General features: G+C 41.2%; 1 protein-coding gene across 2 annotated transcripts in view; it reads left to right on the top strand.

Moving 5' to 3' along the window:
- Window positions 1–14,415, top strand: part of MTAP (methylthioadenosine phosphorylase) — a 135,678-nt gene extending 121,263 nt beyond the window's left edge. For both annotated transcript variants that reach the window (XM_034967238.3, XM_034967239.3), the window contains exon 7: window positions 7,767–14,415. In XM_034967238.3, coding sequence (XP_034823129.1) covers window positions 7,767–7,958 — 192 coding nt within the window. In that variant the 3' untranslated portion in view covers window positions 7,959–14,415. The remainder of the gene's footprint in view (window positions 1–7,766) is intronic.
- Window positions 14,416–15,005: the final 590 nt, after the last annotated feature.

Raw genomic sequence — 15,005 nt, 5'->3', positions numbered from 1 at the left:
TCCTTATGACTTACCATATACTTTTCATCCCTGTTATGCTCCAGGGTCAAGTTTTTGGTGGCTTTTGAAGCAGTTTTTATGGCTGCATAGGACATCACTCTGTGGTTCTTTAAGGATCTCACCTACTTGCTTTTTTTGAGTTAGCACCCCCTTTGGGAGGAGAGAAAATTCTTCCTTTGCCATTTGTGGGCTCTTATCCCAAGCTCCAAGTTCTCCAAAGATTCCTCTTTATGTCAAGAGGGCAAATAAACATTGCTGTTTTGAATCCCAGAGCTGCTGTTTATGTGAGCATATGAAGGTTTTCCGTCAGTATTCCTCATGCTTCCTCCCACTTTCTCCTATAGCAGAGGGATTGTCCTGTCTACTCAAGCATTTCTTCTGGATATTACCCCAGGAGGACAGGGAACCTCAAATGCAAAATTTTCTCCATTCCTCTAATCACTTCCATACCCTCCTCAATGTGCTTAAGGACTCTCAAGGTCATATTTAAAGGGAGGGAAGTGCAGCCTCTTGCAGCAGTTGGCTGAAAAACAAGCTTCTCATCTACTTAAAGAACATGGGAAATGGATTATAAAAAAAAAAGAGGTAATCATTTTGTTGCCAGAATGCTCTGAGAAAGAGTCACTATAAGATCATGGAGATAAGGATATAGGCCAGCCCAAGGCTGCAGGTGCAAGAGACAAAGTACCCATAGGACAGAGAGAGATAAAGGCTGGTCACAGGCCACAGGCACAGAACAGATTACCATTAGAACAGAGATGAAGGCAAGCTTAGGGGTACCTGGTAAGACCAGTTTATTCTGAAACTCCAAGGATAAATAGGGGATCCCTGTTCACTTGGGTATTTCCTCTGTTCTCAAGTGGGTAATTGTGATGAGATGGGACACAGGTTTGGGTACCCAGTAAGACAGGTTCATTCTGGAACCCTAAGGATGAATGGGGGATGCCCTGTTCAGGAAAGGATAATAGGGAAATAAAAGGAGATACCTTCTTTTTCCTTTTTTTCTCGTTTGTTGTATCTTCACAGATGGGTAATCACATCTCCCTACTACAGTACAAACCCTTTGGATGCATCCTCAAGAACTGAAAGTTTGACCCCAAAACCCTGAAAAGGAAAAGGCTAATATTTTTCTGTATCACAGCCTGGTTTTAATACAAGCTCCAGGAGCAGGAATCTTGACCAGAAAGTGGAAGCATAAATTTTAAATTTTTAATATGCTCTATCAGCTAGATCTGTTTTGCCACTAGCAGGGAAAATAGACCGAAATCCCCTATGTACAGGCCCTAAGAAACAACCCAGACCTGTGTTGGGCTTGTAAAATTGATCCAGTGATGATAGCAGCCATAATCATGCTGCCCCATCTGGTTGGTTCGGGAGACCCCTCATTGGGTTTACCCAGGGCTCAAGCCCTGGAGGAACCAAGAGTGGAGCTTAGCTCAAACCCTACCCTTTGGCCCCATTATATCCAAGTCTCCTGGCCCTGGAGCCTTCCCTTCCCTACCCAGGGCCATCCTCTGGACACCACCCCCTTAAGTTATGCTCCCTTCAAGAAGTTAGTTGACGTACTAGAGTTCAGACTCCATTTAATATGCAAGACCTGAGTCAAATTAAAACAGAACTAGGGAAGTTTATGGAGGATCCTGACAAATGCATCAAAGGGTTCCATAAACTGGGCTTAACATTTGAACTCACTTGGAGGGATCTCTCAGTCATACTAGGACAAACCCTGTCTAAGGGAGAACATGACTCCATTATGGAGGCACCCCAACAATTTGCAAATGCCATGCACATGACTGACCTTGGTGGCTACCCTGTATGGGCCACCACAGTTCATTGGGTCAGCCCCAATTGGGATTACAATACCCATGGGGGCATATGGGCAAAGAATTGCATGTTCTTATGTCTCGTAGAAGGAATGAAAGCTGGCAGAGCCAAGCCTGTAAACTATAATAAAATTGGTCTTAATAGATCAAGGACCTCTTGGAAACCCCACCACTTTCCTAGAGAGGCTACAAGAGGCCCTGGTGAAACACACTAACCTAGACCCAGAGACATCACAAGGGCAACTGGTCCTGAAGGACCATTTTTTAACTCAGGCAGCCCCACATATTTGGAGGAAACTCTAAAAACTAGCACTGGACCCCAAAACCCTTATGCCTGACATCTTCAAAATAGCTTCCTCTGTCTTTTACAACCAGGACTCGGAGAAAGAGGAAAGGGCTCAGGGAAAGAAGAGGTAAAAGGAAAAGCAGCAGCTCCAACTATTGGCTGCCCTAAAAATCCACCAGCCCTCTCCAAGTTGCCCTCAGAATACTCTCCCAGTTAACTGCCATCAGTGTGGGAAGCCAAGACACTGGAAGACAAACTGCCGCAGTGGGACAGATGGGAAAAATCCCTACATGGCTTGCCCTTTCTGTCACAAATTCAACCACTGGAAATGGAACTGCCCTGAGGGCTGAAGGGCCCCTAGAACAGAATCCCAATTCCTGATGGCCTTAAGCTGAAAAGGCCCGCCACTCCAGCCAGCTCCTGGACTAAACATTACTATTGAAGGGACAGAGCTAAGGGCTGCTTTGGATTTGGCAGGTAGGACTATAAGTTTTCTTTGGGAAATGGCCTGCTTGGTGCTTATGTCTTCATGGGCAATTATCTTCCAAGGTGATGGGGGTAAATTGGGTGCCCATAACCCAAAGGTTCACTCCTCATCTTTGCTGCCTGTGAGGGGAGACTGTCTTTTCTCATTCATTTTTAATGATAGCAGAATGTCCTACACTGCTTTTGGGTAGAGATATTTTATTTAGACTAGGGGCTTAGTTAACCTTTTCCAAATGCAATCTTATGCCTCAAGGAAGTCACACACAAGGATGAACTTTCCAGACTTTTCCATTAATCCAGAAGTCTGGGGCTCAAGAATATCAGGAAAGGTCATAATGGTAATGCCTATAGTAACTCAGCTCATGGATCCTTCTAGCTAACCTTGTAGAAGGCAGCTTCCTCTTTGACCTCTGGCCAAAAGGGACTTCATCCCCTAATTGAAAAATGTCTAAAACATGGATTATTAATATCCTGTAACTCGCTATGTAACATCCCTGTCTTACCTGTTAAAAAGAGCAATGGAGCAATGGACAATATAGGCTAGTCCAGGACCTGCAAATCATAAATGAGGCAGTAGTCCCAATACACCCAATGGTCCCCAACCCATAGATTATTCTAGGAGAAGTACCTCCAGATGCTCATTTGTTCTCAGTCTTAGAGCTCAAAGATGCTTTCTTTTGTGTCTCCCTAGACTCATCCTCCCAATTTGTATTTGCACTTGAATTGGGGAATGAAAAAGGAAGGAGTCTACAGCTAATCTGGATAGTACTTCTGCAAGGTTCCAGAGATGGTTCCAATTTGTTTGGGCAAGTCTTGGCTAGAGATTTGCAGGACCTAACTCTTGAGGGTTGAGGGTGTCTCCTACAGTACATAGATGACAGATGACCTGTTAATCTGCTCCCCTACAAGAGAGTTATGAATCCTGCATCTAGTCCAGACACTAGATTTTCTCACAGAGGGTACAAGATGTCCAAGGCCAAGGCACAGCGATTAAGAAAAGAGGTTTAATACCTGGGGATAATCCTGATCCCACAGAGAACATAAGCTTTCTCCAGAATGGATAGAGGCCATCCTTAGAATACCTACCCCAACCACCCAAAAGCAACTTTGGGCTTTTCTGGGGATCACAAGATATTCCAGACTTTCAATACTGGCATATGGTGGAATTATTAAGTCCTTATATCAGGTTCTAAAAGAAGGGACTGATCAGGACCCACTTCTCTGGGAAAAAGATCAGAAGCAAGCCTTTAGAGAACTAAAAACTGCCTTCTCACAAGCCCTAGCCCTTGGGCTACCCATACTAACCAAACCATTTCAGCTTTTCATCACTGAAAGTAAGCTGTAGCCCTGGAAGTTCTAACTCAAACCATCAGGCCATCAAATGTCCTATAGGTTACTTTTTAAAGAACCTAGACCCAGTAGTGCAAGGGTGGCCACACTGCCTACAGGTAGTGGCTGCAGCAGCCCTTTTACCCAAGGAGGCCCTCAAAATCACAATGGGACAGTCAGTCAGGCTCCTGACATTCCAACTAATAGGCCCCTTATTGGATATAAAAAGACTGCAATGGATCACTGACAACAGACTGCTAAACTACCAAGTCTTGTTGTCAGAAAACCCACAGGTAACAGTTGAGTGGTGTTCCACTCTTAACCCAGCCTCCTTACTGCCACTACTAGAAGAGAATAACTGAACACATTCATGTTGTGAGATACTTAACCAAATTTATGCCAGCCTGGAAGACTTACAATATCAGCCCCTAGGTTATCTAGATGAAATATGGTTTTCAGATAGGATTGGCTTTGTCAAGAATGGAGATAGATATGCAGGGTATGCTATATGTCCCTTCACCCAGTTACAGAGGTGGTAGCTCTGTCCCTGGGGACCTCAGTGCAATTAGCTGACCCATCACATTGACCAGGGCCCTAAAACTTGGGGAAAGAAAAAGAATAACCACATATACAGATTCCAAATATGCCTTCCTGGTGCTTCACACCCACATGGCTAACCAGAAGGAAGGGGGATACCTAACAGCTTGGAATACTCCTGTTACATAGAGACCTCCAATCTTAGAGCTACTAGAGGCTGTTCATTTGCCTCAGGAAGTGGCAGCAGTGCACTGTAAAGAATACCACAGGGTTTCTGATGAAACTGCATGGGGAAATACGTTATCTGACCAAAAAGCTAAAGAGGCAGCCATCTCAAAAGACACCTCTGTGGGGACTTTACTCCCCTCTCTCCCCAGTGAACTGCCCTTCTCCAATACACTAAGGAAGAAATAGATTGGGCCATCCAGCATGGGTATAAAGAAGAAACCAATGGATGGTACATGTTGGGAGAACTTCTCCATCTACCTAATGCCTCCCAGTGGAAAGTCATCAAGTGTTCACATGACTCATGCCACCTTGAAAAGGACAGTCTAGGGTAAATTTGTAAATGGGTGTTCAGTGGGAAGGGACTAAACAAAATTATTCAATAGGTTTGTCAAGCCTGCACCTTGTGAACCACAAATAATCCCTAGATGGGGAAGCCCCCTCCATAATAAGTCAAATCCAAAGGAGAGGTACATACCCTGGGGAGGACTGGTAGATGGACTTCACTCAGCTACCCACATGCCACAGGTGTAAGTACCTCTTGGTCTGTGTAGGTACCTTCACAGAACGGGAAGACTCCTGCCCCACAAGGACTGAAAAGGCACAGGAGATAGCTGACTTGCTCCTAAAGGAACTCATTCCCTGCTTTGAACTCCCCAGGTCATTGCAGAGTGACAATGATTCATCTTTTTTTCCCCAAGTAACTTAACAGGTTAGTAATGCTCTAGGCATAAAGTGGTACCCTCACTTTGCCTGAGAACTGCAATCTTCAGGAAAAGTGGAAAGAATTTACCAAACCCTGAAATGCATCCTCAATAATCTCTGTCAGGAAATAGCAGTCATGGGTGGACCTCTTACCTTTAACCCTCCTTCAGATCTGTATTGCCCCTAAGGCTCCCTAGCAATTAAGCCCCTTTGAGATCTTATATTGTAAGCCATTTCTATATTCAGACTTATCTGATACTAGATGAAGAAACTGCCAAAATCACCCAGTATGTTTCTTCTTTAGCAGGCTTCCAACAGACTCTCTGGGAATATGGGTTAAAAACAAACCCAACGTCGGAAGGGGAAACAATCCCAGCCTCTGTATCTTCCAGGCTCTAGTTCTCATTAAAGCTTGGAAGGTTGAAACCCCAAATTCCTAACGAACTGTATTCTGGGGGGGCCACTTCACTGCTCCAGTATCTATTCCCACAGCCATTAAAGTACCAGAGATAGCCAGCTGGATACATCATGCCTGGGTGAAGTCATGGAAAGGCCATGAAACACCAGAGCCAGAACCAACACCCTCAGCTCCAGAATACACTTGTGAGGCGCTGGAAGACCTGAAATTCCTCTTTTAGTGAAAACATAAGTAATGCCCCCTCAACATCCTTTCACCTCAAAGTAAGGTGATCCTAGTATTAGGAATTTTACTAACAATTGCTCTGATTATTATCACTATTTTAATCCCAACTTGTACACCACCAGGAGTTCCAGTGGCAGCTTGATTTGTGATCAGTTTCTCTCTCTCACAATCACCTTAGGTCACCATGGCTCTGCTCCTGTTGGTTCTCATACTCAATGCTTTACTGGCAGCACACTGCCATCCTGATTTCCTGTTATTAGAAAAAGCTCAGCAATTGCTCCAAAACACAGGATCCCCTTACTCCACCAAATGCTGGTTATGTACTAGCTCTTCCTCTAAAACACCAGGGAGAGCTTATCCAGCCTGTATCAGAGATTGGACAAGCATAGACATAGAATTACGTATTTCCTCTCAACAGGACCCTAATCTGAAAGAGCTATTTGGGTCTGCAAATAACATTTTTTGCAAAAGCAAAGCAGTATTTACTTGACATCCACAAGGAACCTCTCATTTTTGGATCAATCTTTTCTAATATCACTTTAATGGGAATAACCTCTATTTGTCTTATGGCCAAAAGAAAAAGATGGATTGGATGTAGGCTCTTTCCCAGTATAGCCTGTAATGTTACTCTCTCTGTAGATTCTAACCAACAGACTGATGGAACATACACCCAAAACCAATTCCACCATCAACCAAGATTCCCCAAACCTTCAAATATTATCTTTCTTCAGGCAACTTTGCTAAATAAGTCCATTCAGTTTTGCCAGCAATGCCCAAGCTCATGCAGTACTTGAAATTTCTAGTTCCAGGCTGATGATTATAACCAATGTCTGCAAATTGCCAACCTCAGCTCCACAGCAGAATGGGTTCTAATGGACTAAACTCAAAATTCTCGTTTTTTGGGAAAATGACACCAAGGGAGCTAATCAGAGCCAAACCCCATGTACCCAAGTGTTAGCAGGCATGAATGTAGCTACCAGCTACCTGGGTGTGTTGTCATCCTTGGTATTTTTGGGGGCTGTCCTCATCTCTTGTTTTGACATCTCTACTTGTCTTAAAACCCAAGGAGCCTTCTGTGTTTGTGGCCAATCAGTTTACCAATGCCTCCTCATTAAAAGGATTGGAACTTGTACCATAGATTATGTACCCCTGGACATCTTTATACTCCCTGGCAATCTCTCTCTTCCAGCACCAATCCATGGGAATTCTATCTTGCCCAGGGTGAAAAGGGCTATCCAATTAATTCCCCTTCTTATGGGCCTCAGCATTATAGCTGGTATGGGAACCTAAACTGCCGGAATCTCAAAAGCCTCCTTGACCTATAGCCAAATCTGAAAGGAAATAGCCAGCAAGTTTAATATCATGGCTAAAACCTTAACCATGGCCAGAGCAAATTAACACTTTAGCAGTTGTAGTCCTCCAAAATTGTCAAGGACTAGATATGTTAATGGCAGCACAGGGAGGAATTTGTTTAGCTTTAGATGAAAAATGTTGCTTTTGGGTAAATCAATCAGTAAAAGTACAAAACAACATCAGACAACTCCTAAATCGAGCCTCCAGCTTACAAGAACAAGCCTCTCGTGGTTAGTTAGATTGGTAAGGAAACTGGAAATGGGATCTTCCCTGGGTTCTTCCCTTTTTAGGCCCACATGTTAGCCTCTACTTTTGCTCCTTTCAGTCCATGTCTTCAAAAATCTAATAACCCAATTTGTCTCCTTTCTCTCACCTTTAGATGATCAAGTTCCAGATGATCCTCAGTGAGGGATACCATCCTTTCAATATTCAAGAGTCACCCTTCTACAGAGGACTCCTAGACTTCCCATCAGTGGGACATGGCAGAGGTGAAATCCTGCCCCTGTCTCCCTTAGACCTGGCTGGATACTGCTTCCAACAACCCATGCAACCACCCTGCCCTGACAGCTAGCAAGAGGCCAAGACCCACAGAACAATGACCATCACACCTCTGTCAGCAGGAAGCAGTTACAGAAGACTGACCTTCATCCAGTTTCCCAAAGAATTGGGTCATGGATTCTTGCCGGGTAAAATGTTAGAGTAGGTAATTAGGCAGACATGAGTAAGGGAGGAGAGACCCCCTCCAACTAGGAATGTCAGGTGAGCATCAGATGATCATCAGGTGGTTGTTAAACTCTCTCTCTAAAATAATAATAGGTTGCAACTGGCAGCAGGGAAAGACAATCTCCCAATAGATAGAAAAGTCCTGAAGCTGGTGATCAGCAGCTTCCTAGTAAGATCTCAGGATTTGGGCAAGCAGGCTCAAACATGGGCACTAAGAGGCAAAATCATGGAGTTTAACTGGTATACGGACTTCCTCTAGAAACACATGACTCATGCACATGTGGACAGCCTGCCCCAAGGAAAAATCAAAAGAGGAGAGATGCAAAACCCCAGAAGCATGCCAATATATAAAACCCCAAGTCTAAGGTCAAACAGGGCACTTGGATTTCTCAAGTTGCCCACTTGGCCCTCTTCTAAGTGTACTTTATTTCCTTTCATTCCTGCTCTAAAACTTTTTAAATTTCACTCCTGCTCAAAAACTTGCCTCAGTCTTTCACTCTGCCTTATGCCCCTTGGAAGAATTATTTCCTTCAAGAAGGCAAAAATCAAGCTGCTGCAGACCCATACAGATTTGCTGCTGCTAACAGGAGGATAACTTGAGCCCAGAAGGTTAAGGCTGCGGTGAGCCTTGATTATGCCACTGCTCTCCAGCCTGGCAACAGAATGAGACTCTATTTTTTTTTTCTTTTAAAAAGACTTTTTACAAAAGGCAAAATGATAATGGAACTAAAAATGTACGTTGACTGACTTAACTCCAACTGCTTTTCCCTCAATTGAATCCACCTTTGCAAAAATTATAACAGTGAGAAAACTATGGCAGTAGGGGTGATCTGATCAAGCCAAACCCCATCTTGCCTTTAGCCTTCAAGCTGCCCATAATTATTCCTGGGCTTAGGCCAAGCTAACTTTTGGAGACACTTGGTCTATAGTTTAAATGATAATAGTCCTTCCTTAAAATTCAACCACCTCAGCAAAGCTGATGAGAGGCCACCAGGCAAGGAGGATAGAGGAGTCTGAATTCTGCTAAGGTGTAGATATAAACAGTTTCCAGCCGTTATTCTGGAGGTCACAAAATATGCAACTTCTTCAATTACTCCTGCAGATAACATCAGTATTTTAGAACCTAAGATTGTCCTTTTGAGCTGTCTTTTCAGGTTTTTTGTGTGTCTGACTACCGATGGCTCCACCTGGACCCACCAACCACTCCTGTGGCCCCATCCAGAAGCAACTCAGCATGCATAAGGACTATTTCCCACACCCCTATGATTGCACCCCCAACCAATTAGCAGCAAGCACTTATTGCCTAAACAGCCCCATTCATCCCCCAAACCATCCATGAAAAACCCTAGCTTTCAAATTTCCAGGGAAGCTGATTTGAGCAATAATAAAACACGTCTCCCATTTAGCCAACTCTACATGTATAAAACTCTTTCTCTATTGCAATTCCCCTGCCTTGATAAATGATAAATCAGCTCTATCTGGGCAGCAGGCAAGAAGAACCCGTTGAGTCCTTACAATATCCTTCTTTCTACCCTCCTCTGCCTAATTACTCTGAATCTACTAACTTTTTCACTCAGTTATTTTTCCACTTTGAAGACAAAAAGTTAGAAAAAAAAAATGCCTTATGAAATTAGTCCCTCAGAATAAACCAGCTGGGCTTTCTTTAGCCACCTGTATGCTTTAGTCAAAATCTAAGCTCAGAGGCAATAGTGAAAGGCTTTCTTATCCCAAAGGAAAACTCTCAGAAATTTGCTGAAGCTATCCACACTGAGTCTAGGTATAGAACATGCTTTGCCCTATTTATTCATGGGCACCATCCTGAACTCAGTAATCTAGCTTTTTTTTTTTTTAAAGCTGGATTGGGAAGACACAGATCTAGCTGAATTAGTTGCCAAAATATGCTATCTGGCATAAAGATTATTTTGAGAGAGTTATTTTGAGACTCTTTGTAAGAGAAATTTATATCTACAAAGGAAGTCTCCATTTATAAGCTTGTCTCTCTGCATCAGGAAGAAAAGAAGGACTAAATCACCAGACACTCTTAACCAATGGAGAAGGAGTTTAAGTAACAAACCTTACCTTTGTTTAAGGTGCTTTTTCTGGCTCTCTGCCGTTAAGATCTATATTTTCCACCCTGTCTCCTCTAGGACCTGAGGGTTATCTCTTTGATATGCAAATGCCAGGGAGATTACTCACCAGAAGAAGAAGAAGAAATAGAGCTGATTGGAAATTGAGCAAATAAAAAAATCTTGTTTTTTCTCCCAGAAACAGTGAAAAGCTTTAGCCATCCTGTAGATAATCTTAACTTGTTCCATCTGCCAGAAACACAATTTGGATTCAGAAATTCTTTATGAACTGTTTTTGTATTATTGTACCTGGCACATGGCTACAGTTTTCAAATGAAAACTGTGAAATCTGCTTCTGTCTGTATTTTATGTATGTCTGTGTATGCATGTATGTGTAATATTTTTCTACCTCTAGAGACTATCCTAAAATTAACTTATAAAGAGCTGTATTTAATTGCCTTAAAGAAAAGCACTTATACAAATTACGTATTTTTTAAACTTTCAGAAAAATAAGACCTAGCGCAAATGTTCTTCAAGTTGATATTGTTAAAAGAAGAAACTTCAGCCAAATTAAACTTAAAGGAGTTTAATTGAGCAATGAATGATTCACAAATCAGGCAGCCTCCAGAGTTACAGCTGATTCATGGAGACTCCAGGGATGCCTCATGGTCAGAACAAATTTACAGACAAAAAAAGGGAAGTGACATACAGAAATTAGAAGTGAAGTACAGAAAGAGCTGGACTGGTTACAGGTTGGTGTTTGCCTTATTTGAACACAGTTTGAACACTCAGCAGTGTCTAAGTGGTTGAAGTATGGCTACTAGAATTGGCCAAGACTCGGCTATTGTTACAGGAACGTACTCCTAAGTTAGGTTTTCAATCTTGTCTACCTGTTAAGTTAGGTTACAGTTCATCCACAAGGACTCAAATATAGAAGTACGGAGTCCTTCTCAGGCTATCTTTAGTTCTCTTTAACAGTATGATACGGGATAATCTTCAGTAAATAAAAATTTCTTTAAGTTTGTTGGATTAACTAAAGCAGGCATGTCTTCAGAGTTGTCAACATTAAATATAATACATACATACAGTTTTTTTCTACCAGGGGTTACTAGGCAAATAAGTTTGTTATTGTAACTAGATGTTTAAGATTATAAAACTGTCAGTTTAATCTAAGAGCAAAAGTGAAAATGTGGTAGCTATTTTATTAAGTACAGCGGTAAAGCAAGTATATATTAAGTATAGCAGTAAAGCAAAAAAACAAAAAAAACCAAGTATTTAACTTTTTTTTGGTTTTTTTTTTTGAGACGGAGTCTCTCTCTGTTGCCCAGGCTGGAATGCAGTGGCGCAATCTCAGCTCACTGCAACCTCCACCTCCCGGGTTCAAGCGATTCTCCTGCCTCAGCCTCCTGAGTAGCTGGGATTACAGGCGTGCACCACCATGCCCGGCTAATTTTTGTATTTTTAGTAGAGATGGTGTTTCACCATGTTGGTCAGGCTGGTCTCGAACTCCTGACCTCATCATCTGCTCGCCTCGGCCTCCCAAAGTGCTGGGATTACAGGCATGAGCCACCAAGCCCGGCCTTAACTTTTTTTTAGGTTCTTGCTTTTGTGATATTTGGCTAACATACATATGCTGTAAAAATAGTTAATAGGAAAATATTAATAATGAGATGTTGACTAGCTTTGTCTGTCTAATGAAATTTCATAAATAAGTCAATTACAATTAAGAACAATTGAATTATAGAATAGAATTCAATTGAATTCTATTGAATACACTTGCTGAATACAATAATTGAAATGTAAATAGAATAGAAATTATAAATGAACTTTTCAATAGTAATTATTTTTTAATACGGGTACTTAAAATTGTGTCAACTTCTTAACAAAAGAAATGGAGGCAAAATTAGTATAAACAGTTTATTTGGGCCAAATTTGAGAACTGCAATGTGGGAGACACGTCTTCAAGTTGCTATGAATATAAACTCCAATTAGCAGCAGTTACAAGCGTTTTTTTTTTTTTTAAAGAAGGGGCAGTTCTTTAGTTGCATACAAACTATTGATTGGCTATACATTTTTTTTTAACCATAAATTCCAGGAGCATGAACATAATGGGTGAGGGTCACATCCCCTGGGCATGGATTTGGGGCAGGGTGTGACAAAAATCTCATACTCATGTCTCTCTGGGCCTGATAAATTTTGCATACTTTATATAGTTCAGACTCTTCTGAGCTACGTTTCTTTCTCTTCCTTTTGGTTGAGTGTTTTTTTCTTCTGAAAGTATTGATGATCAACATTTTAGATGTAAGTTTGTCCCATGTCACTGGAAGACTTAGTTTTAGTTAGTCTCATCCCACATTGGAGGAAAAGAGGAGAGATAAAATGGCTTAAGAATGCAGTGAAGTCTCAAGGCCAAGCTGACTGGCAACACAAAGGGACAGGGCAATGGTATTTCAGGTCATCTGCTTACAAAGGAGCTATGGCATGTTGGATCATTTCTAAGCATCTGGCTATCGTTATTTTAGTTTTTTTGTTGATTTTAGACATCTAGAAGTGCAAAGTATAATCAATTTGAGAATAAAAGACATGATGCAAATAAAGACAATTACTAACAAAAGCCAGATCTGAAAAATGTTTTTATTTCCAAAGGCGACCAAATAAATGTTTTCTACTTCTTGTGCTGATCTAAAGATCAATGTACAGGAGATCTCCAGTGATGAGTTTGTCCACTCAGGCAGAGCTGCCTTTTTAAAATAAAAATTATGAATGCATAAGTCAATGTATTTGAATTTAACTCCACAAGTATTGGTTAACAATACAGATATGGTCACTTCCAAGGTGTTTGGAGGGAGTTTTGTATTTAATGGCATTCCACATTGGAGGCCATGCTATTTGATGTCTTCATCTCCTGGAACCACACTGTATTGTTTGGACATATCTATCCAGACAGATGATGATAAACTTTGCATACCTCACATAGTTCAGACTGCTCTGGGCTACTTTTCTTTCTCAATAGTTTCTCATTGTTAACTTATGCCTGTAGAGTTTTGCTAAATTAAATTAGATAATGGACATTTATTAAATATTTAGATCATTTCCAAATAACATAAAATGCTGAAACATTAATTGCTTAACATAAGTTAATCTACTTTTGGTTTTTATTACAAAGGAACTAAATATATTTACATCTGTTAAAAAACACTTTAAATTGTACTATGAGAAAGAATATACTTCTATAGAAATTATAAAATGGTATATTTATAGATTTACCATTTTATGGAATACCCCATAACCGTTCACAATTTCTTATTTCCTAGTTTTCACTAGAAATTGAAGTTACTAAGAGTTAACAATTTTAACTAATATAGAGTTGTTAAAAAGACTAAAAATAATAAGGGAGATAACTATATGCAAAGAAAGTAAGACATGTTTTTGGTAAGGAAAGCCATAAGGTATAAGGATGTGCTTTTTTTTAAGGAAAAGGAAGAATAATTTTGTCTAGTTTGGAGGTTATTTAAAGGTTGTTTCAGAATGAATGAAAGATAAAATCTAAATGGATACAAAAAGGAAGAGAGATGACACACACACAAAATGAATGACTCTTGTATGGACAAGTTGCCTAGAACTGAATGTATTATAAGGTTTTAAAAATGAGTCTTGACCAAGCACTGTGGCTCACGCCTGTAATCCCAGCACTTTGGGAGGCCAAGGCGGGCAGATGATGAGGTCAAGAGATCAAGACCATGGTGAAACTCCATCTCTACTAAAAATACAAAAATTAGCTGGGCGTGGTGGTGCGCACCTGTAGTCCCAGCTACTAGGGAGGCTGAGGCAGGAGAATCGCATGAACCCAGGAGGCAGAGGTTGCAGTGAACTGAGATCACACCACTGCACTCCAGCCTGGCGACACAGTGAGCCTCCATCTCAAAAAAAAAAGAGTCTTAATATCAAAAGTAAACCGATGCAAAACTAGAATTTGGTCTTCTCTGTGAAAATGACAGTTTTCTTTTTAAAGAGTATTGCTCCAGTTTTTAAAAGTGATTGTGAAAAATTTTCCTGTCCCTTGTAACTAATCGGCCTACAAAATGAAGATTTTGTGTTTTCTCAAAATAATTCTTTGTGCTTCGTGTTGCCTTTTTTTGGTCTTTAATTACTTAAGAAAATTGAATCTTCCCAACGAAAGAGCTAGTTTTGTTTGTTTTGTTTTTACAGTTATTAAACTTTCTCTATTTGCCTTTGAAACCTCTTAGTTGTTACTTTTTGTGTCTTCACAGTGACTTTTGATATATTTAATCAAGTGTTTAAAACATTTGATATTTTTGCCAGACTTCCTAAAACCAAATTCTAAACTAAATCTTTTTTTTAACCTCAAGCTAAGTAGGATTTTCCAGATGGATTCCTGGAATATCTCAAAAGACTTTGTTTTCTTTCCTTATAGAAAGAGAGGTCAGGCACAGTGGCTCAGGCCTGTAATTCTAGCACTTTGGGAGGCCAAGGTAGGCAGATCACTTGAGCCTGGGAGTTTGAGACCAGCGTGAGCAACATAGGGAGACCCTTCTCTACAAAAATTAGCCTGGCAGCCCAGCGTGGTGGCTCATGCCTGTAATCCTAGCACTTTGAGAGGCTAAGGCGGGCTGATTGCCTGAGCTCAGGAGTTTGAGACCAGTCTGGGCAGCAAGGTGAAACCCCATCTCTACTAAAAATACAAAAAATTATCTGGGCATGGTGGCGTGTGCCTGTAGTTCCAGTTACTTGGGAGGCTAAGGCAGGAGGATTGCTTGAATCCGGGAGGCAGAGGTTGCAGTGAGCCAAGATCACACCACTGCACTCCA

The sequence above is a fragment of the Pan paniscus genome, chromosome 11, assembly GCF_029289425.2.
Source record: "Pan paniscus chromosome 11, NHGRI_mPanPan1-v2.0_pri, whole genome shotgun sequence".
NCBI lineage: Eukaryota > Metazoa > Chordata > Mammalia > Primates > Hominidae > Pan > Pan paniscus.
The sequence above is the reverse complement of the archived record's forward strand: the minus strand, read 5'-3'. Positions and strand labels throughout refer to the sequence as shown.